Below are 24,517 nucleotides of genomic sequence, written 5' to 3' on the forward strand. Positions count from 1 at the left end.
TACAGTGAGCGGGTAGCAATGGAACTTTTTCCATTCTAAGTTGCCATGGAGCAAGAGCCATTTCCATTGCAGCTTCATGTTACAAACTCCCTCTGATTTTTTATCTTCTTTTAAATAATTCATATTAATTTATTGTTTCTGATTGGCCTATTAGAATTGTTGAGAGAGACGGGTAAAATAGTCTACATCTCAAATGTTATTTTTCGGATCTAATTTACTTAGGAGGGAAAAAAATACATTTTGGGATAATGAAAGGCATGGGAACATTTACATTGTGTAGGACTGTGGGTATCAGCACACAACGATGTCGTGGAGTCACAGAATCGTACAGCGTGGAAACAGGCCCTTCGGTCCGCGGAGTCCACACTGACCCATTGATTACCTGTTCACATTAGTTTGATATCCCACTTTCATGTCCACGCCCTCCACTCTTAAGGGCAATTTACAGAGGTTAATTAACCTACAATACTGCACATGTTGGGGATGTGGGAGGAAACTACGCTGTTAAACTGATGGTGCAAACTCCCTACAGACAGCACCCAAGGTCTGGATCGATCCCGGGTCTTTGGTGCTGTGAGGCAGCAGGTCCACCAGCTGCACCACTGTACCTGGGTTAGGTCCAGTGAAGACACCACAACAAGCTAGTAAAGGTGTCCTCGAGGCTTTTGACCTACGGTTGAGTGAACTTGGATGTTGCTAAAGGGAAAATATGAACCATTCCCAACCAGCAAACTGCTTACTGCTTGGAGCCACAAAGAGGAACTTGGTGTAAATTGGAAATTGTATAAAGTTAGTCAAACACCAGATGATCCCACAGAATAGGGAGAATGACATGCGGCCTGATCTGGCTGTGCATTAAAGTTTCATTCCCCAACCCCCAAAAAACAGGGGAGTCTCGCACAACCTAGCAACTGGCAACCTATGTTTCTGGTTTTTAACTTCAACCAATTCAGAATATTTGACCAGGTCCAGAACCCAAGCGAGCAACAAAGAAACTATGTGGCCAATGTTTTTGGTTACCCCTTGGATTGGAAACAAAATTAGTCCCATTAAACCTGTAATATAGGCCAATCAATCAGCAGGCACCACCAAACCACTAGCAGTGCGGTTATTTAAGGTTCACAATTATTAAAGGTGCCTGGAACAGGCGCCGCTCTTAAGAACTGCATGGTGGCACACTGGTAGAGCTACTGCCTTTCAGCACCAGAGACCCGGGTTTGATCCTGATCTACAGGTGCTTGTCTGTATGGAGTTTGCACGTTCTCCCCGTGACCTACGTGGGTTTTCTTGGAGAACTTTGGTTTCCTCCCAGTCGGTGTAGGATGGTGTTAGTGTGCGGGGATCGCTAATCGGTATGGACTCGGTGGGCTGAGGGCCTGTTTCCCCTGTATCTCTAAGCTAAACTGGAGCATGGGCTTTGAAAATGGCACCCAAAACATGTTGCCTCTTCAGTTTAGTTTAGAGATACAACACGGAAATAGGCCCTTTGGCCCACCGAGACCGTGCTGACCAGCGATCCCCACACTGTGGCACTAGCAGCACAGTGATCACCACACAGTAACACTACGTACTAGGAATCATTTACTATTTTTACCAAAGCCAATTAACCTACAAACCTGTACGTCTTTGGAGTGTGAGAGGAAATCCGAGCACCCGGAGAAAACCCACGCGGTCGGTCACAGAGAGAAAATATAAACTCCATACAGACAGCACCCGCAGTCAGGATTGAACCCGGGTCTCCGGCGCTGTAAAGCAGCAACTCTGCCGCTGCGCCTTGCATGCGGGCTCAGTAGACTATTTCTGTACACTTGCTAAACGAGGATCGGGAGGTATGCCAAAACTCTACTGGACTGTTTGTAAGAAAAATAATTTCACTGTTAGGACTTTGCACATGACTCGTGTCAATAAAAAGCACAAACATTGGCCGTGTCCCTCACTTGGATGGAGGGATGGGGAGACTGCAACATTGAAGGGGAAAGAGACGAACTTTATTGGGAAGATAGACACAGAAAGCTGGAGTATCTCAGCGGGACAAGGCAGCATCTGGAGAGAAGGAATGGGTGACGTTTTGGGTCGAGACCCTTCGTCAGACTTTATAGGGGACTGGGGAACAGATCGGCAACTGAGTTGAATGTGAGGATTGTTGCAGGGGATGCATGTTTTGGAGGATGGGATTGTAAAGATGCCTGTGTTAAATTGCAACGCTCCGTCAGGAAGTGACAGCTGTAACCATGGTAACTTGGACCCGAATAAGCAATACAAAAAAACAAACCTCCCACTGCATCATCACAAGCAACTGCAAAGTGCTGGCGGTACTTAGCGGGTCGTGCAGCGTCTGTGGAGGTAAACAGGCAAAGTTTTGTGATCTTGCATCAGACTGATTGTAGTGGGGGGACAAAGCCTGGCGAGTGATAGGTGGATACTGGATAGACTCGGCTTGTACTCGCTAGAATTTAGGAGATTGAGGGGGGATCTTATAGAAACTTACAAAATTCTTAAGGGATTGGACAGGCTAGATGCAGGAAGATTGTTCCCGATGTTGGGGAAGTCCAGGACAAGGGGTCACAGCTTAAGGATAGAGGGGAAATCTTTTAGAACCGAGATGAGAAGAACATTTTTCACGCAGAGAGTGGTGAATCTCTGGAACTCTCTGCCACAGAAGGTAGTTGAGGCCAGTTCATTGGCCATATTTAAGAGGGAGTTAGATGTGGTCCTTGTGGCTAGAGGGATCAGAGGGTATGGAGAGAAGGCAGGTACGGGATACTGAGTTGGATGATCAGCCATGATCATATTGAATGGCGGTGCAGGCTCGAAGGGCCGAATGGCCTACTCCTGCACCTAATTTCTATGTTTCTATGATACAGAGAAGGTGGATTGATTGGTAATGGGTGGATGAAGGCCAGAGAAGAAAAAGGAGACAAAAGGGGTGTGAGATAAGGAGAGAAGTGTGGAATGTGAAGCCAGAGGATGGGATGTGGGTGGACATGGGAAAGAGGGGATATGGGATAATGGGGGAAATAGGTGCTTTTTCTTTGGTCTGAAGAAAGGTCCCAACTGGAAATGTTGCCTGTCTGGGGATACTGCTTGACACGTTGAGTTACTTCAGCACTCTGTGGCTTACTCAAGCCTCCCACTTTGATTATTTTTTTAAGCGTCTGGTTCAGAGAGATGAAACGGATTGTATTTCACAAGGGGGCGGAGTACTTACTCAGGATAAACCTGGCGTAAGGACTTGTGTAGGAAGAAACTGCAGGTGCTGGTTTACACCGAAGATGGACACAAAATGCTGGAGTAACTCAGCGGGAACAGGTAGCATCTCTGGAGAGAAGGAATCCACCTAGGCATCATAGAAGACATCTATCCCGAGATGCTGCCTGTCCCGCTGAGTTACTGAGCATTTGGTGTAAGGTCTTCACAGATGCTTTCCTCAACTCGAAGGTAGACACAAAATGCTGGAGAAAAGGAGTGGGTGATGTTTCAGGTCAAGACCCGAGGCGTCACCCATTCCATCTCTCCAGAGATGCTGCCTGACCCGCTGAATTACTCAGCATTTTGTGTCTACCTTCGATTTAAACCAGCATCTGCAGTTCTTTCCTACACACCTATCCTCACCGTTATTTCACTTTTCTTGCATCTCCACATGACCTGACTGAAGCACTCGGTCAACAATTTTGCAGTGTTAAAGGCGCCATATAACCACACGTTGCTACTAATTATTCTGCCAGAGATTCTTGCAGGTGAAAGTTTTTCCCACGAGACCAGTTGGGGAAAAAAATGTAGACAAAAATAAAACTACAGTCTAATGGTTTCCTGATTTTATTCTTAAGTTGATATCTAGTCAAGAACAAGCATGGGGGGGCGAAAATAGTAAAGGAATCATTTTTTTTTTAAAACACCAATTTACTCAACAATTCCTAACGTTAAAAAAAAACCTTTTTGGGCGAAGGGGGAAAAAAACAGAAAAGATTTTAGCCTATACTACACAATGTGGAAATACCACTACCTTTTTCATCCTAATTGCTAAGAGGTAGATCAAAAAAATTAAACGGTTATACAAGTCTTATACCCCAACATCCCATCCCGCCCTCCCCTCCTCCCCCCCCCCCCCCCCATTCACCTCCCCCCCTCCCCCCCCCATCGATTTGAATGCAATGCAGGCTTGGCTGAGACCACCTACGCACACAGTACACGCCAAGCCACGGTCATGAACGATTCTCCCATCGGAGCAGAGGTAACGAGAGAGCAACTCATAATTCCAAAATGCCTTTTTTTGTCTCCCCCCATACGCACACGGAAAACCTTTTGAGGTAGTTATTGTCGTGGAGATATATATTAAATCATTCCAAATACCTCAGCATACAATTTAAAAATATAGAGTAAAGAAAGGCAATGTCCAATTTTCTTTGGAGATGGGGGCAGGTGGTTTTCGATATGGAGTGGTGTGTACCAAAGTAGGTTAATTGCTTTGATGGCTAGACTAGAAGCGTGATGCAGAGGTGTACAAATTAGCAAAGTCCGAGAAAGGACCTGGTCAACTTGAGATAATGGAGGAGGGTTTATGACAACCATACACAAGATTGTGGGGGGGGGGGTGGATTTGACCGTGAGGTCCCCATCGCTCTCTGTCGTCAATAGTGTTGGGTGCCAGGGTTGGCTAGAGAACGTTGGCACCCCAGCACAACTCACCGTCAAGGAGAAAGCAGGAACATTTGGGCTGTTCTGGGGCTGAAGAACCAGCCAAATAACTCAGTCCAAGCCATGCTTCTAAAGATCCTTTCAGGTACGATCGTCTTCCAAGCTAAACTGCCTCTTTCGATCTTACAATAGATCTAAACTTGACAAGACTAGGGTGGAAGCAGAAATGGAAGAGGCAATTCTGTTGGTAGATCATCAGAAGAACTGTAGTAAATAACTAGGACTTAGCCAAAACAGAGGCGTCACAGTGTTAAGGGTCTTAGCGTACATTCTTGTGAACCATTCATGCCTCAGGCTAAATTTTTCAACCCACGCTCAAGCTTTAGTGGCTTGAAGGTTGTGTGGACTGCAAAACTAGCAAGCCTTAGTATCCACATTTTGACACTCATTAACCAGGTGATTTGGACATTGCCTTTGAAACATAAACTTCAGGTAGTAAATCTGATTTGTATGCAAAAAATAGTTTTTAAACTTGCCCGCCTGTTGGGGCACGATTAGACGTTACCATTATGAGTTGAACTCGGGTGCCCACTCATAGGTCAGGCCACAGGATGGATGGTCAACTCAGAGTGACCTTCCAGGCAGCCTGCCAATGACCTTTTGAAACAAAATCTGCTCCATGTAGACTCATCCTTTTCTTTCAGTTCAAATTGAAGTATTAATCTCAGTTAAACAGAGTCCTGCCATAGATACTGTGCCTATCTACACCCATCTCCCCACCTCCCTATTTCAAATGCTCACTAAGAGCAATACGGCATTTTACCTCAATTTATTTTTCCCTTCTCCTGGGTGATGCTGTTGGGAGATTTATTTTTGTAGTTACTTGTGTGAAATAAGGTTACATCTCTGGTGGTTTAAAAGGGTTTTAAAAAGTCACACGGCTGAAAGGTTGACACAAGTGCTGGAGTCAGTGGGGCGTGCAGCATCTCAGGAGGGGGAGTCTTGGACCAGGGGGCACAGCCTTGGAATAATAGGATGTCCCTTTAGAATGGAGACGAGGAGGAATTTCTTTAGTCAGAGGGTGGTGAATCTGTGGAATTCACTGCCACAGACGGCGGTGGAGGCCAAGTCATTGGGTCAGTCATTAGTACGGTGTCAAAGGGTACGGGGAGAAGGCAGGAGAATGGGGTTGAGAGGGAAAATTAGTTCATCCATGATCGAATGGCAGAGCAGACTCAATGGTCCAAATGACCTTATTTTGCTACATAAACATAGACACAAAATACTGGAGTAACTCCACGGGTCAAGCAGCATCTCCGGAGAAAAGGAATAGGTGGCATTTCAGGTCAAGACCCTTCTTCAGACTGAGAATCAGGGGGGAGGAAAACTTGAAGTATGAAAAGGCATCAGAGCTTCTCTCCAGCGATGCTGCCTGACCTGCTGAGAAACTCCAGCATTTTGTGTCTAATTTTGGTGTAAACTATCATCTGCAGTTTTATCCTATACATTTTGTATGCTCCTTATGAATCTGTCACAAATCTATGACAGAAATAGGTGATGTTTCAGGTTGGGACTCTTCTTCAATGGCTGAGTTACTCCAGCACTTTGTGCCATTTTTAATAAATTGGCATCTGCAATTCCATGTGATGGAACTAAGCAGGACAGGGTCTATTTGTAATAACAGAAATGTCAACTCCATTACAAAGTCCCTTCCATCAGAGTTCTCACCATATGGAATGAATAGCCCTATCTTCTCCTAGAATCATAGATGGTGTACTGTCTTTTTCTGAGTTACATAAGATCCAACTGAATAGCCAATTGAATTCTAAACGCTAATCAAAATCAAGGGAGCAATCCCGCTGGGGTTCAAGCTCCATTGATAAAACCTTGTTTTGTTCCATTCCATGATGCAGGAAACTACATTGAGGACTACACAGGGACTTGAGTATAGGAGCAGGGAGGTTCTACTGCAGTTGTACAGGGTCTTGGTGAGACCACACCTGGAGTATTGTGTACAGTTTTGGTCTCCAAATCTGAGGAAAGACATTCTTGCCATAGAGGGAGTACAGAGAAGGTTTACCAGACTGATTCCTGGGATGTCAGGACTTTCATATGAAGAAAGACTGGATAGACTCGGCTTGTACTCGCTAGAATTTAGAAGATTGAGGGGGGATCTTATAGAAACTTACAAAATTCTTAAGGGGTTGGACAGGCTAGATGCAAGAAGATTGTTCCCGATGTTGGGGAAGTCCAGGACAAGGGGTCACAGTTTAAGGATAAAGGGGAAATATTTTAGGACCGAGATGAGAAAAACATTTTTCACACAGAGAGTGGTGAATGGAGAGAAGGCAGGTACAGGATACTGAGTTGGATGATCAGCCATGATCATATTGAATGGCGGTGCAGGCTCGAAGGGCCGAATGGCCTACTCCTGCACCTATTTTATATGTCTATGTCTATGACTCAAGGGCGGAGAGAAGTGTAGGAATCCAAGTGAAGGCTTGGATAAAGTGGAGGTGGAGAGGACGTTTCCACAAGTGGTAGAGCCTTGGACCAGAGGTCACAGCCTCAGAATTAAAGGACTTTCCTTTAGGAAGGAGATGAGGAGGAATTTATTTAGTCAGAGGGTGATGAATCTGCAGCATTAATTGCACAGAGGGCTGTGGAGGCAGTCAATTGATATTGTTAAGGCCGACATAGATAGATTCTTGATTAGTACAGGTGTTAGAGGTTGCGGGGAGAAGGCAGGAGAATGGGGTTAGGAGGGAATGATAGATCAGCCTTGATTGAATGACAGAGTAGACTTGAAGGGCCAAATGGCCTAATTCTGCTCCTATTACTCATGACCTTATGAATGCTGACAAGACATAAATAGGTTTTCCACCCATGAAAGGCAAAGGAGGCCCTTCAAAGAATCTAGTAAAGAAAAAGCAGCAAGGTTTGAGAACGTGGCAACGTTGTATTCTGCAGGATCAGAAGCATCTGAAGCTGTATGTTGGCTCAAATCTTTGTCTAGAGTAATTAGTAAAGTATCCTACAATATGACAAAGTGAGATTTGGAGAAGAATAATGGGAGGCTATATTAGTCATGTACATAAGTCTGGTTGGGTTACAACTAGATATTGCATCTAGCTCTGACCACCTCATCTTAGGAAGACGATAAATGGCATGGAGAGGGTGCAGAAGAGATTTACCAAACAGGGAAGGGGGATTTCAGCTTTGAGATTGGAAGATTAGAATCTTTGTTTCAGGACAAGCTAATTGTTCAGTCTAGAGTGAGGTTGATTGAGAGGAAATTTGTCAGAAGGTTTACAAGATGATGACTGATTTACCTGGCTACATAGATGGCTATTAGTGGATGGTGCAAGGATCAAGGGGCAGAGTTTAGAGGTACAGCGTGGAAACAGCCCCCCTTTGGCCCACCAAGTCTGCGTTGGCCAGCGATCCCCGCACACTTACACTGTCCTACACACACTAGGGACAATTTACAATTTTACCAAGCCAATTAGCCTACAAACCTGTGCGTCTTTGGAGTGTGGGAGGAAACCGGGAGATCCTGGACAAAACCCACGCAGGTCACGGGGGGAGCTTACAAATTCCGTACAGACAGCCCCCGTGGTCAGGGCCGAACCCGGGTCTCTGGCGCAGTGAGGCAGCAACTCTACCGCTGCGCCACCGTATCCCCCCAGAGGTTCAAAATGTTGGGAAAATGACCCAGTGAGTTACGAGGAAAAAATCTTTTTTTTAAAATAAATCCAGACAATGTTTCTAACCGGGAGTTCGGTGGCAGTGGGAATAAGCAGGAAGGGGAATATTTGGAAGGCTATGGAGCAAGTAGGGATCACACACTACTGGAGACCAACATGGATGGGATTGGCTCAATGCCCTTCTCTGCCATAACCACTCTGACATTCCATGTTGTCCCTGACTTATACAAACTTTTCAGATTGAACTTGAGCCTTAAAACAAACCAAACCACTGGAAAGTTTCCAATATTTACAGATTGCTAAAATCATTAGTTTCCTGAACTTCATAAAGTTACAGTTCGTGGACTAGCAACATTCCCAAGGAAAAATCTCCTAACTTTAAAAAAAAATATATAACTCAAATGGGTTATCTTGGGATGACCCAAGCCAACAAGGTTAGCGTTTGACAGACCCAGGTATCCAGGCAGACTGTGTCTATGGCAGGACTATCAATAGTATTAAGCAGTACACTGCAAAAGTCAATTGCCAGCACTGTAGCTTCAAGATATAAAAAGGCTCAAACACGTATTGGTGATTTGATGCTCGCTGTCGGATCCAAAACTAAAACAAATAAAAAATCGGCCGAAGTCTGAATAGGTTGTTTCACGCTTGAAGTAAAATAAATGGAAGGGATGTACAGAGGCCAGTGCCTTAACCTGAAAAAAAATACAGCAATGGTTGAATGGGCTTTGCACATTGCAGCCACCCTCGAAATCTCGCTTTTGTTCCCACATGAAGTTTTTTTATTAAAAGCAGTGGCGAACAGTGTAAAAAACCTGGATTTCCTCCGGTTGGCTTTGTTACGCAGGTAAAAGTTAAAAGCTGTTTTATATTAAGAGATGAGAAAAGATTGTGCAGATAGGCGTGTGCACATATACGTGGTCATATGCAGGTGTGTACATCTGTGTGTGTGTGTATATGAATGTCTGTGTCTTTATTATGTATATATATATGTGTGTGTATATCTGTATAATGTGTGTATATCTATACATCCATACAATGTGTGAATATTTGTGTGTACACACATATATATACATACATATATATACATTAATACATGTTTGTGTGGAACTGTGCAGACAATAATGTACAGTTTTGAACATATTCCTGCACATGTATGTATGATCCATGTGTGGTATACAGAGAGTTAGATATGTGTGGGGGTGTGTCTGATATTTTGAACTGACGGCAGCTAAATGAAATCAAGTCGTGAGAACAGGGAATATTTTCATGATAGACTTGCTGGACAACTTAGGTGAGAGAATACACATCAACAAAACAAACTAGGAAGGGGTTAAACTGAGGTTTAAATGTTTCAATCATTGGCTGGGTGACTTCACCATCGATCAGATCCACAGTCACTTTGTGCAAGAAGCCTCCAGCTCTGCACCCGGGGTATCTCACAGTCCGTGGTGACTGCGGGACCGAGGAGGAGGTTGTGTGCTGTTGGTTCGCTGCTCACACGTGTCTCTAAAACCCTGCACCAGGTCATTCTCCGCCGCCGCCAGTACGTTTGGGACGGTGACGTATTTTTGTTCGTGAAAATGCCGAGCAGAAAACGGGCGTCAACACCGTGGTAGAGATAAAGACGTGTATGTGTCTCTCGCAGGATTGTACATGTGTGTGGGTGTATGTGCATATGTGTATGTGTGTGTTTATATGTGTGCGTATGTGTATGTGTGTATGTACGTACATGTGTGTGTGTGCGTGTGTATGTACATACATGTGTGTATATGTATGCATATGTGTACGTGTGTATGTACGTACATGTGTGTGTGTGTATATGTGTGCGTATGTGCACGTGTGTATGTACATACATGTGTGTGTGTAAATGCATGTGTGCTTATTTGTGTGTGTGTGTGTGTTGTGTGCATATATGTATGTGGTTATATTGTACATGTGTCTGTACATGTTTATATATACTGTATTTGGGCTTGTGTGTGCATGTGTTTATACGTATATATATTGTGCGTGTGAGTGTGTTTATTTATATATATAGTGTGTGTGTGTTACACACACCTAGGAAATGGCGTGGGAGGTGAGACATCAGTGAAAGGTAAATGTTTCGTAAACTGGTGTTACCCACCCCCATTCCCACATGATGTGGGTTTAGTCACCTGCAGAAGCAGGAAATGGTGAGCAGTCAAATATAACATAGCCCCCGTTTTAAAGCTATGAAGTCGGTACATTGACAACATTTGATCCTGATATGGTTACATTGGGGGGGCTTCTGTTATTAATGCAGACAAGGGGAATGATAAAAGTTGCATACTGGAGTATTTTTAAGAAATTGAAGGCATTTTGATGAAAGGCTAATGTACTAATGCTGTTGTGGCCGTATAAAGTTATGTTAGTACAGGAAATCCAGGTCTTTTGCACACAGCGCCTCGACTTAAAAATCATTAGATGTGATTTTTAAATTATAAAATAGAAAATGTGTCATGTAAGTACATCATCACGACTGCTTTTAAATATTTAAAACGCAATTTGTTCCCAATGTGGCACCTCACAGATCTGAGGCAGTTTTGCTGTAATTTTTTTTTAGTTTTTAAAAAATATTTTTTTAACACTTCCACCAACTAGAAGCAGGGAAAACTCACAGCCCCACCACACAGTCACTCCTGCACAGTTCCCAGCTGCTGCATGTAACTCAGCTAATCTTACTTTCTTTTATTAAAAAAATAAAATATTCAAGACTATCAGCTTTATAAGTATATAAAATACCAGCAAGCAAGAAAGGAACAAAGATTGAGGTAACAAATGCTTGAGGTAGTCATGTAAAAGCACACAGTGTTACCCATCGAACAACACTTCATTTTTCTTCCTTGGTGTTCTTTAGCAGTGTAGGGATATTTTCTCTCTCTCAGTTTTATTTTATCAGAACTCATTTAATTTAAGAAAAAACACAAATCTTTCCTGGAAAAGTGACTGAACTAGATATCGTAGTTGTTTTCTTTCACCTCTTTCGACCGCGCACCCCTTTAAATCTCTCTCTCTAATGACTATCCTGCTCCCACACGTGTGTGACTCTTAGTTTCATTCCACTTTCTCCACTGGCGTTGGGTCTGGGAGGGGAGGGGAGAGGAGGAGAGGAGGAGTGGAGAGGAGGGGAGGGGAAGCGAGATGAGGGGAGGGGAGAGGAGGGGAGGGGAGGGGAGGGGAGAGGAGGGGAGAAGAGGGGAAAAGAAGGGAGAGGAGGGGAGGGGAGGGGATGGGAGAGGAGGGAAATAAAGGTATACATCAGAACTGACAGATCCCACACCGTGAGGTTGCAATTGCAATCTTTGGCAGGACGAGACGGCAATTTGGGCAAAGGTTGTGTGGGAACAACCACTAAAATTGTCCATAAGTTCTTCATTCAAGAAAGCAGAATAAAGGTTAGAGCTAATACCACACGTGGCTGGCATTATCTTCTCAATCATCACAGTTCATTTAATATTTGGCAAGAATACACAATTCTCTAACGTTTTTAACACTGTGGAAGGCTTAGTCTTAAGCAAGTAGTAATAAAAATTAGATGAATCAAGAATCACTTTATCGTAAATAAGTTAGACATGGACCTCAGTGTCTCCTCAGCCCCTAAGATCACCGTTTCATGGCTTTTAGTGAATGGATTTTGGGTGTAGAAGGCAATGTACAGGTTGGTGAAATGTATCATTCGGTACAATGCATTGATTGGTGCAATGTAACAATTGGTGCCATGCATTGATTGTTGCAGTGTATCAATGCCAATTGGTAAGAAGCATGATTGGTACACGTTATCAGTTGGTGCAATCGATTGGTACTCTGTACAGGTACCTTGCGTTTTACACGGGTGGTCACTGAGCGGGTGAATCCAATGTACGGCAGGCACTGCTAGCGTACGGCGTCAGCCATAAATCCAAGAGCATTATTCAGAAAATATGAGCGCGTAAATTAAACTTCGGTAGCAATTAGACAAGTGAGTTCTTCTAAAAAATTGCGTAAATCAAGCGGGCATCAAACTGGAGGTGCCTGCACTAATTAACACAATGTACTGAATGATATATCTGTTTCACTGATGCATGTATCAGCGGGTACCATTTGGAACAACATGCCTGTTCTCACAGTCTCGGGTACAGATGGCAGATCAATAATTGTACTTGGGGCGTGTTCACAAACATTGCACGTCGACCCATTTTTTGAGGTTCCCACTGAAGTGAAAAAGATTGATCTTGTGGCTCAAGTCATGACGGGGTTTTCTTGGGGACATACTTAGTGACAGCAGGTGGACAAAAGTGCTGGAGAAACTCAGCGGGTGCAGCAGCATCTATGGATCAAAAGGAAATAGGCAACGTTTCGGGCCGATCTTAAATACTTTGTGACAGCACATCTCTGCACCAGATGATAGGCAGGGCCCTGCACTGTGTTGTCTACATGATGTGGCAGGCAGTGGAAAGAGGCCCATGAGCTGTTCATACACTGACTGATTTCCTCCTCATTCAGCTCCCAAACCCACCAAACACTCCAACATTACAGACAACCTCAGATGTCCACCTGTCCCCACTTGATGTCAAAAACCAGCAACGTGCAACTTTCTACCTCCACCTAGAGTCTGCTCCGTGATCTGTGTGTTGGACCCTCTACTGTTACTAGTTTGCCTGCTCCTTCCCCAGTTTATTTTAACCTGCTCACTGCCAAGTTTTCTTTACACTATTGGCCATGTCCCAAGTAAACTCAGATGTGGCACTGAACAGGTTCAACAATAAAGATGGAATCTCTCCATTTACTGTGAGATTATTATTAATAATCCACTCAGCAGTGGCATTTGTTACCCATTGTTTATTTCTCGTTCAGCGTCTATGAAACGCATAAGATTATATTACCTGATGTAAAAGATAAATTGCTTCATCCATTCACTATGCCATGGGGTGTCTTAATTCTATTTGCCCGGATGTTGCATTGTACAGAATTTTCTATTAGTGGTCTTTCCGAAGACTTGTTATCAGAAAATGAATGAATGTTGTGGGGATCTCTGACCTTGAAGATTTCTCGATATTTGATGGGTTTCATACTTGGTAGAGCAAAGAAAAACGAACTTAAAAGCAGGAAGTACTGGAAGTTCTCACTAGATCAGGCATCATCTGTGAAACATCACGGGTCTTACACTCTTCGTCAAGAGCAAACAAATGGTCTTCCCCTTCCACAGATGCAGCCTGACCTGCTGATTGTAATCTAGTATTTTCTGCATTTTTTGTTCCAATTTTCTGGGAGCAAAAACTAACTTGTTTCCCAAACGTGAATCTTCTCTGTTGAGAAAATGAAGAATTTTTACCACCCCAGATTTTAAAATATAACGCTCGTCGCAATTCCAGATTTGAGTCCAATTCTTGTCAGGATATTCTCCCGCTGGACTTCCCACGCACTTTCAACAAACTTGTGGCTGGAATCCAAATTGGTCACTGTCCGAACCCGACCACATTCACCCCTTCTCCACCCCCACACCCCTCGTGATCGCTGGAGGAGGGCACAAAGGCGGTGGGTTTTAGCAGAGGCGGGAGGGTCACTGTAGAAGAGGCTTAAATTAAAAGCCGATTCTTCATACCTTCGCAAGGCTGAAGTCCCTAATGTAGTGATTCTACTGCTAACATCGAGCGATGACGGGCTTGTTAATTGTCACGCGGGCAGGAGGTCCTGGGCCTCTACAACAGCCCGCTGCACTAATGTCCCCCAGACTTGTGCAACATCCCGCAAGCAGCTACCACCCACTCCCCACTAAAGACAAGAGGTCTCTCCACTCTAAATTTACATTCTTCAAACATTTTCTCCTGAGGGTTTAAAAGTTATTCCCAATTACCCTGGTAAATCTCATTTAGTTTAAAATCCATCATTTCTACTTAGCCTTCCACTGTGTTAAAGGTGAACAAAGGGTTGATCTGAACACAGCCACACTCTGGCCTAGCCTCTGTCTCCATTGTCGGCAGGTATCCGGGACTCCTCGTGAACCTCACTTCCTCCGAGCTTGTGGTTGGCTGCTCTGTACCTTCTGCTGTTGCTGATGTTTGACCTGGGCCAATATCTCTCTGATCTTCCTCTGTGCGAGCTGCGAGGCAATGAGACAGACCACAGGTTTACATTCATTACTGGCCTCGTCCTGCATTGTCCCATACACTTTGCATAAATACAATCAAGTCAAAGTCAAGTTTCAAACAAGTTTGGAGAGAACCAGAGGGCACAGTTTTATGGTTAGAGGGGAAAGATTTAATAGGATTCTGAGGGATAACATTCTCACACCGAGGGTAATGGGTGCATGGGACAAAGCTTCCAGAGGAGGGACTATCTGAACGTTGGATTGTTACGTGGACAAGACAGGTTTAGAGGGACATGGGTCAAACATAGGCAGGTGAGACTAGTGTAGATGGGACATGTTGATCGTGTGTGGGCAAGTTGGGCTGAAGGGCCTGTTTCCACGCTGTGTGAGTCGATTGCTCTATGTGTCGAAGTACAATAGGTAGAGCAAAGGGAGAGATTCAGAGTGCAGATGTAGTTCTCAGCATTGTAACGCATCAGTTCCAGAGACAAAGTCCACATCTGCAATGGGGCGTTAATGGCACAGTGGTGGAGTTGCTGCCTCACAGCGAGCGCCAGGGACGTGCAGATATTTGAATTGCTGATTGTTGGTGGCAGTGGGAGGTTGGGAGGGGTGAGGTGATGTGGGGGGGGGGGGGGAGAAGGGGGGATTGGCAGGGGAGATGCCCAGGTTGGGGAGGGGGGTGAGAGGTGGGGACATCAGCGGAGAGTCCCAGGGTAGGGGGAGGTGGGGGTGAGGGATGGGGATCATGGAGGGAGGCAGTGGGTCTAGTACCAGTGGGCAGTGGGTCGGGTACCAGTGGGCAGTGGGTCAAGTACCAGTGGGCAGTGGGTCGAGTACCAGTGGGCAGTGGGTCTAGTACCAGTGGGCAGTGGGTCGAGTACCAGTGGGCAGTGGATCGGGTACCAGTGGGCAGTGGGTCGAGTACCAGTGGGCAGTGGATCGGGTACCAGTGGGCAGTGGGTCGAGTACCAGTGGGTAGTGGATCGAGTACCAGTGGGCAGTGGGTCAAGTACCAGTGGAAAGTGGGTCGGGTACCAGCGGGTCGAGGCAGAGGGGGGTGGCACACCCACCTGACTGGCGTAGAAGTGTCCGATGATCTTGACCACGACCTGGTCGTTCTCGTCGGGCACCTGGTCGCGAGGAACCACCACCTCCGCACTTGACAGGTTCTGCAGCTCGTTCACCTGCAACACACGCACAACGCTGTGGAAGCTCGCACCGAGCGGCGGCTCGCAGCTCCCCCGCAAAACGTGAAGACCGGTCCCGTCCCGAAACATCACCTGTCCATGGTCCTCACAGATGCTGCCTGACCTTTAGACTTTAGCCTCCAGAGATATACAGGTTCTGAACTGCTGTAGTTATTGAATCGTTAACACGGGGGAACCAAAACATCATTGGAACTGCTTCCTTATGTCCTGGTTTACTCATTTAGGTTCTCCAGCATTAAATTAAAATGCCAGGTTTATTTTTTGCTTTGAATTGGTCTTATTCTTCATTCCTTGTCAGATGACATAAGTAGGCCAAGGGGGCTGGTTGGCGCGCAGTATCTCTAAACCCTGAAATCTAACGTCTAAGGGTGAAGTTTCGGGTTGGCACCTTTTTTCTGACTGATTATTGATGAAGGGTCCCGACCCGAAACGTCACCATCTATGCTCTCCACAGATGCTGCCCAACCCACTGAGTTACTCCAGCACTCTGTGGCGTAGTGGTCAGGGGTGAGACTGTGGAGTGATGAGTTTTTCTTTCCACCAGCAGAGGTTTGGCCGAAGTTCATGAAAGGTGTCGGACGCAGATACTGGAAGCACATTAGCTAACAGTCGTTCAGCACCATCTGTTCCTTTAGACTTTAGAAATACAGTTCAGCATGGCAACAGGCCCTTCGGCCCACAGAATCCACACTGACCAGTGATCACCCCGTACACTTGCACAGTTCTTCACACTAGGGGCAATTTGATGAAGCCAATTAACCTACAAACATGTACGTCTTTGGAGTGTGGGAGGAAACCGGAGCACCCGGAGAAAACCCACATGGTCACGGGGAGAACGTACAAACTCCGTACAGACAGCACCCGTAGTCAAGATCGAACCCGGGTCTGTGGCGCTGTGAGGCAGCAACTCTGCCGCTGCCATTAATGATTTGAGTTGTATAAATGCAGCATTAGGCGGCACACTGGCACAGCAGTATAGTGTACAACTTCGCCCCATGCTGCAAAGATGTGTAGCTTTATAGGTTAATTGGCTTCTGTAAAATTGTAAATTGTCCCTAGTATGTGTAGGATAGTGCTAGGGTACGGGGTGATCGCTGGTCGGCGCGGGCTCGTTAGGCCAAAGGGCCTGTTTCCGCACCCTTTTGTAAACATATATAAAATTCTTAAGGGATTGGACAGGCAGGATGCAGGACAAATGTTCTTGATGTTGGCGAAGTCCAGAACCAGGGGTCACAGTTGAAGAATAAGGGGTAAGCCATTTCGGACTGATATGTCGAAAAAACGTTATCACCCAGAGAGTTGTAAATATGTGGAATTCTCTGCCACAGAGGGCAGTGGAGGCCCATTCACCGGATGTTTCAAGAGGGAGTGAGATTTAGCTCTTGGAGCTAACGGAATCAAGGGATGTGGGGAGAAAGCAGGAATGGGGTACTGATTCTGGATGATCAGCCATGATCATAGTGAATGGCGGTGCTGGCTCGAAGGGCTGAATGGCCTACTCCTGCACCTATTGTCTATGATTCTATCTATAAAGGCAGCGATGGATGAACGGTGAACACTGGCCTTGTCAGTGACGCCCGGATCCGATGAGTGAACAAAGTGGAGAATGAGCTTTTATTTTAATCCCCCCTCTGTTACACAAGACAGAGAACCACAAGCGAATGATAAAGTATCGTTGAATCATTGCTGGAGAGAAGGAATGGCTGACGTTTTTGGTCAAGACCTTTGTTCAGACTCAGTCTGAAGAAGGGTCTCGACCCGAAGCGTCACCCATTCCTTTTCTCCAAAGAGACTTCCTGTCCAGCTGAGTTAATCACAAGCTCATAAGTAATAGGAGCAGAATTAGGCCCATCAGCCTAAGTCTACTTCGTCATTCAATCGTGGCTGATCTATTTCTCCCTCCTAAGCCAATTCTCCTGCCTTCTCCTCATAACCTCTGACACCCGCACCAATCAAGAATCTATCTATCTCTGCCTTAAAAGTATCCATTGACTTGGCCTCCACAGCCTTCTGTGGCAAAGAATTCCGCAAATTCACCACCCGCTGATAAAAGAAATTCCTCCTCATCTCCTTCCTGAAAGAACGCCCTTTAATTCTGAATACTGCAGCATCTTGTGTCTATCTTCGGTGTAAAACAACATCTGCCGTTCCTTCCTCCATGTTGAATCACTACTTACAGTTTTGCCCCCTTTGCCAATCACTCTCCCGGCTGCTGAGGCCGCGACTTTAATATGTGTCTCCAACTTGACTTCTTCCTTGGGTCCAAAGAAGTTTTCCTCCTTCAGCTTCCCGTGGATACGCCCCTGAACCTTTGGGTGGAGATGAGAGAGACATTTTGAGTTCAGTTTAGTTTATTGTCACGTGTACCGAGGTACAGTGAAAAGCCTCTGTTGCGTGCTAACCAGTCAGCAGAAACGCAATACATGATTACAATCGGGCCATTCACAGTGTACAGATACATGATAATGGAATAACGTTCAGTGCAAGGTAAAGCCAGCAAAGTCCGATCAAAGATAGTCCAAGGGTCACCCATAACAAAGATAATAGTTCAGCACTGCTCTCTGGTTGTGGTAGGATGGTTCAGTTGACTGATAACAGCTGAGAAGAAACTGTCCCTGAATCTGGAGGCGTGCGCTTTCACACTTCTGTACCTCTTGCCCGATGGGAGAGGGGAGAAGAGGGAGTGGCCGGGGTTGCGACTGGTCCTTGATTACGCTGCTGGCCTTGCCGAGGCAACATGAGGTGTAGATGGAGTCAATGGGGAGAGAGGAAGGATGGGACAGAGGGATGGAGAACAAGGAAGATACTCCATGTGCAAATTGATTTACAACAGGGCTGAAAGTGAAGTGTTTGTGGGTAGAACACAAACAACAGCCCAGGGCCTTTAGAATGGTGGAGGGAGGCATTGGGCCCATCCACCTGTGCTAGCCCATTGGAAGAGTCATAACCCCTGACACCCGCACTAATCAAGATTCTATCAATCATTGACTTGGCCTCCACCATCTGTGGCAATTAATTCAACAGATTCACCACCTTCTGACCAAAGAAATCCCTCCTCATCTCCTTTCTAAAGCTATTCTGAAGTTCTGGTCCTAGACTCTCCCACTAGCGGGAACATGCTCTCTGCATCCGCCACATCCTGGCCTTTCACTATTCACTCTCCCTGGCCCGGCCGCCTCTTCTTACCTTAAACTGGGCCTCAGGTAGTCCTGTGATGATCACCATGCGCTGTTTTGTGTCCGGGCTTTCTGCAGGAGCGATCTACAAGGGGAAACGTTGCAATGTTACACCGGCTGTGAGTTTGGGGGGAGAGACCAAGCCTTCCTGTGTCACTCTCAACACTGATGCTTAGTTAGATGCTCACACCAATAATTAGTTTAGTTTTAGAGATACAGTGCGGAAACAGGCCCAACAGGCCCACCGAGTCCATACCAGCCATCGATCGCCCATTCACACTGGTTCAATGCTATCCCACTTTTTCATCCACTCCCTTCATACCACGGTCAGTTTACAGGGGTCAAAACTAAATTAATCTAAATGAACCTAAATTAAACTGAAATAAACCAAACCAAACACTAACTAAACTAAATTAAATTAAACTAAACCAAACTAAACTAAACTGAACTAAACTAAACTACATTACTTTAATTTAGCTTAGTTTAATTTAATTTAAATTACTTTCCTTTAGTCTAGTTTAGTTTAGTTTAAAGATACAGTGCGGAAACAGGCCCTTCAACCCACCAAGTCTGTGCCGACCAGCAATCCACACACACTAACACTATCCCATACACACTAGGGACAATTTACATTTATACCAGGCCAATTAACCTACAAACCTTCCGTTTTTGGGATGTGGGAGGAGACCGGAGCACCCGGAGAAAACCCACGCAGTCACAGAGAGAACATGCAAACTCCGTACAGACAGCACTCGTAGTCAGGCTCGAACCGGGTCTGTAAAGCAGCGACTCTACCTCTGTGCCCCCGTGCCAACTTATCCATGTTCTCCAGAAATGGTGCCTGACCCGCTGAGTTACTCCAGCACTCCGCGTTTAGTTTTTGTAAATCAGCAAATAATGTTCTCCCTGTGACCCAGTGTGTTTTCTCCGGGTGCTTCGGTTTCCTCCCACACTCCAAAGATGTGCATGTTTGTAGGTTAATTGGCTTTGGTAACATTTGTAGATTGTCCCCAGTTTGTAGGATAGTGTTAGTGTACGGAGTGATCGGTGGTCGGCATTCGGATTCGGTGGGTCAGAGACAAAGTCCAATGTCGGCAATGGGGTAGAGGTGAATCAGACAGTAGCCTAGCATATGGAAGGACCATTCAGAAGCCTGATGACAGCGGGGAAGAAACTGTTCCTGATATTCAACCTGACATTTGCCCTTTACTTCCTGGCTCAGAGCAGGTATCTTAAAGAAGCAGAACGCTCCCCAGTTTGGGCCGCTGAGTTGCTATTATTCAACAGGCCACTAGGGGGGGAGTGGGATCACAGGAACTTCATCTGCACAGACAGGTGAATGTTGGAAGCAACTGCAGATGCTGGTTTAAACCTAAGACAGACACAAAATGTTGGAGTAACTCAGCGGGTCAGACAGCATCACTGGAGAAAAGGAATAGGCGACGTTTCAGTCTTCTGAAGAAGGGTCTTGACCCAAAACATCACCGATTCCTTTTCTCCAATGATTCTACCTGACCCACTGAGTTACTCTAGCTTTTTGTGTCTATCTCAGGTGAGTGGGGAACTGTGCACTTGGGAGTCTCAACTGCAGGCCATCGATGAGTAAGAGACAAAAGCCCAACAACACGAATACAAAATAGTGAGGGGGGGGAATAAGAGACAAGAGAGAGAATCAGGGGCGTTTAATAATTGTCAGCCATATGAGGTTTGTTTTTTCTTGGCATCATGTTCGGCACAGATGCTGTGGGCCGAACGGCCTGTTCCTGTGCTGTACTCCTCTGTATTCTATGTACCGACAACGGAACAATGAGACTCCATCCTCAGCAAGGCCACCAGCATGCACAGGGACCAGTCTCACCCTGGTCACTCTGAGGCCTGGAGAGAGTGGATGTGGGGAGGATGTTTCCACTAGTGGGAGAGTCTATGACCAGGGAGAGTCTAGGTCACAGCCTCAGAATTAAAGGGCATTCCTTTAGGAAGGAGATGAGGAGGAATTTATTTAGTCAGAGGGTGGTGAATCTGTGGAATTCATTGCCACAAGAGGTTGTGGAGGCCAAGTCAATAGATATTATTAAGGCAGAGATAGATAGATTAGTTGATTAGTGCAGGTGTCAGGGGTTATGGGGAGAAGGCAGGAGAATGGGGTTGAGATATGGTTGAATGGTTGAATAGACTTGATGGGCCGAATGGCCTAATTCTGCTCCTATCGCTTCTGAACATGAACTCCCTCTTCTCCCCTCTCCCATCACAGAAGAGGTACTGAAGTGTGAAAACGCACACCTACAGATTCAGGGATAGTTTCTTCCCAGCTGTTATCAGGCAACTGAACTGTCCTATCACCAACTAGAGACATGCTGGAGTAACTCAGCGGGACAGGCAGCATCTCTGGAGAGAAGGAATGGGTGACGTTTCGGGTCGAGACCCTTCTTCAGGGGGACTGCCGGGACTACCTGAAGTTTGAGAAATCAAAGATTCATACAATATTCATAATTAAAATGGTGAGCTCACCTTGATGGAGGCTTCAGCGTACCGGGACAGCTGTTTGATGTGCTGTCCTTTCTTGCCGATAATGGCTCCGACGGCCTGGGCTGGGATGAACACATGCACCGTCTCTGGATCTGAGGTTTGCTGCAGGAATCAAACATGCAACGTAAGCCAGTCCGTCCACACACACACACACACACACACACACACACACACACACACACACACACACACACACACACTCCGAAGGCAGGCTCAGACAATCAGCCCCCGCTGAGCTAAGTATACATACTTCCTCCCTCGACTCCATCCATACCTCCTCCTCCCCACTGTCCTTTCTGGTGAGGCAGAGGTTCACTTGCACCTCCTCCAACCTCATCTACTGTATCTGCTATTCCTGGTGTGGACTCCCTATATATCGGCGAGACCAAGCGCAGGCTCGGCGATTGTTTTGCTGAACACCTCCGCTCAGTCTGCCTAAACCTACCTGATCTCCCGGTTGCTCAACACTTTAACTCCCCCTCCCATTCCTACACTGACCTTTCTGTCCTGGGCCTCCTCCATTGCCAGACTGAGGCCCAGTGCAAATTGGAGGAACAGCATCTTATATTTCGCTTGGGTAGTTTACACACTAGTGATATGGACATTGACTTATCTTTCCACTGACTGGTTAGCTCGCAACAAAAGCTTATCATTGTACCTCGGTACACGTGACAATTAACTGCACTCAGACTCAAACTCAAAATAAAAACTGCAGTTCCTTGTGTCTCATTTTTGCTATGAAATTATTTTCCAGAAATTCAAATTTTTCGTAGGTCGAGTCGCAGTGAAGTCTTACTTCAAATGCTTCCATTTTAAATAAGATTTTCATAGGATCGTAGGTGATAGGAGTGGTATTAGGCCATTCGGCCCGTCAGGTCTACTCCACCATTCAATCATGGCTGATCTCTCTCTCCCTCCTAACCCCATTCTCCTGCCTTCTCCCCGTAACCAACGACACCTGTTTTGATCTTTTGCTCCTTGTCGAACATCCGGGGTACACCTGACCCCCAACAGCGCCCCAGTCCCACCCCGGCCCCATTGAACCCCCTGAGCCACTCACCATGTAGGGGCCGTACGGCGTCGCTGGTGCCACACCTATAGGGTGCGGAGGCACGGTGGAGGATGATGGTGGGAACAGGCCAAGAGCGTTCAGGTTTAGCCCTGGAATCAGATTCGCCTGTAGCTGAGAGAAAGCACCAGTTCAAATCAACTCAAGAACTTCATCATGTACAGTCTTCCCGCTGACTGGTTAGCATGCAACAAAAGCCTCACACCGCTCCTCAGTACAATAGACGAAACTCAATACTCAAACAGGGACTCAAAAAGTTAATCTGCAAGTCGAATCGGCGGTAAAGAAAACAAACGCAATGCTGGCATTTATTTCAAGAGGGCTGGGATACAAAAACAGGGGTGTAACGCTGATAAGGCGCTGATCGGGCCACATTTGGAATATTGTGAGCAGTTTTGGGCACCATATCCGAGGAATAATGTGCTGGAATTTCTTTAGTCAGAGGGTGGTGAATCTGCAGTACTTTGCCACAGAAGGCTGTGGAGGCTGCCAATTGATATTTTTAAGGCATAGAAACATAGAAACATAGAAATTAGGTGCAGGAGTAGGCCATTCAGCCCTTCGAGCCTGCATCGCCATTCAATATGATCATGGCTGATCATCCAGCTCAGTATGCTGTACCTGCCTTCTCTCCATACCCCCTGATACCTTTAGCCACAAGGGCCACATCTAACTCCCTCTTAAATATAGCCAATGAACTGGCCTCAACTACCTTCTGTGGCAGAGAATTCCAGAGATTCACCCCTCTCTGTGTGAAAAATGTTTTTCTCATCTCGGTCCTAAAAGATTTCTACCTTATCCTTAAACTGTGACCCCTTGTTCTGGACTTCCCCAACATCGGGAACAATCTTCCTGCATCTAGCCTGTCCAACCCCTTAAGAATTTTGTAAGTTTCTATAAGATCCCCCCTCAATCTTCTAAATTCTAGCATGTACAAGCCAAGTCTATCCAGTCTTTCTTCATATGAAAGTCCTGACATCCCAGGAATCAGTCTGGTGAACCTTCTCTGTACTCCCTCTATGGCAAGAATGTCTTTCCTCAGATTAGGAGACCAAATACTGTACGCAATACAGTAGATAGATATTATTCTTGATTAGTACGGGTATCAGGGGCTATGGGGAGAAGGCAGGAGAATGGAGTGAGGAGGGAGATATAGATCAGCCATGATTGAATGGCAGAGTAGATTTGATGGGCCAAATGGCCTAATTCTACTATCACTTCTGGCATGACAGAAACATCACATAAGGAGACAGGGAGTGAGACAGAAATGAGCAGAGGTGGGAGGAGAGGGAAGTTTAGTGTAGAGATACAGTGTGGAATTAGACCCTTCGGCCCACTCCGTGCCGGCCAGCGATCGATCACATGTACACTTTAGTTCTATACAACACACTAGAGAAAATATAGCAAAGTCAATTAACCTACAAACCTGCACGTCTAGAGTTTAGTTTAGCTTAGAGATACAGCGTAGAAACAGGCCCTTCAGCCCACTGAGTCCCCGCTGTCCAACGAACACCCCGTACACTAACACTCCACGATCACCCCCTACACACGAGGGACAATTTACAATTTTTACCCAAGCCAATTAACCTGTATGTCTCTTAGGAGTGTGGGAGGAAACTGGAGCACCCGGAGAATACCCACGCGCTCACAGAGAGAATGTAGAAACTCTGTCCAGGCAGCACCCGTAGTCAGGATCAAACACAATTCTCTGGCGCTGTAAAGCAGCAACTCTACCGCTGCGCCACCGTGCCGGGCTCAATGACTTCCTGACTCTTGTACTCGATGCCGAGACCGATGAAGGCAAGCATACCATCTGCCTTCTTTACCACTCCATCTATACTAGTTGTGTATATATTTATATAATGGTATATGAAGAAGGGTTTCGGCCCGAAACATTGCCTATATTCCTTCGCTCCATAGATGCTGCTGCACCCCGCTGAGTTTCTCCAGCAATTTTGTCTACCTATGGTATATGGACACACTGATCTCTTCTATATTCATGCCTACAATATTCTGTTGTGCTGAAGCAAAGCAAGAATTTTATTGTCCTATCTGGGACACATGACAATAAACTCTCTTGAATCTTGAATCTTGCTACTGTCAGA

General features: G+C 45.8%; 1 protein-coding gene across 2 annotated transcripts in view; it reads right to left on the reverse strand.

Annotated features, from left to right (window-relative positions):
* Window positions 1–10,388: 10,388 nt before the first annotated feature.
* igf2bp1 (insulin like growth factor 2 mRNA binding protein 1) overlaps window positions 10,389–24,517 on the reverse strand; it is an 80,423-nt gene continuing 66,294 nt past the window's right edge. The window contains exons 10-15 of one of the 2 annotated variants that reach the window (XM_033034931.1): window positions 22,404–22,520; window positions 21,326–21,445; window positions 18,828–18,902; window positions 17,819–17,950; window positions 15,504–15,617; window positions 10,389–14,442 (exon numbers count right to left, since the gene is read on the reverse strand). In XM_033034931.1, the coding sequence (XP_032890822.1) occupies window positions 14,347–14,442; window positions 15,504–15,617; window positions 17,819–17,950; window positions 18,828–18,902; window positions 21,326–21,445; window positions 22,404–22,520 (654 nt within the window). In that variant the 3' untranslated portion in view covers window positions 10,389–14,346. Of the gene's footprint in view, window positions 14,443–15,503; window positions 15,618–17,818; window positions 17,951–18,827; window positions 18,903–21,325; window positions 21,446–22,403; window positions 22,527–24,517 lie in introns of both variants that reach the window. The other variant, XM_033034930.1, reaches the window with a different exon arrangement.

The sequence above is a fragment of the Amblyraja radiata genome, chromosome 16 (genome assembly GCF_010909765.2).
Source record: "Amblyraja radiata isolate CabotCenter1 chromosome 16, sAmbRad1.1.pri, whole genome shotgun sequence".
In the NCBI taxonomy this organism is placed as follows: domain Eukaryota; kingdom Metazoa; phylum Chordata; class Chondrichthyes; order Rajiformes; family Rajidae; genus Amblyraja; species Amblyraja radiata.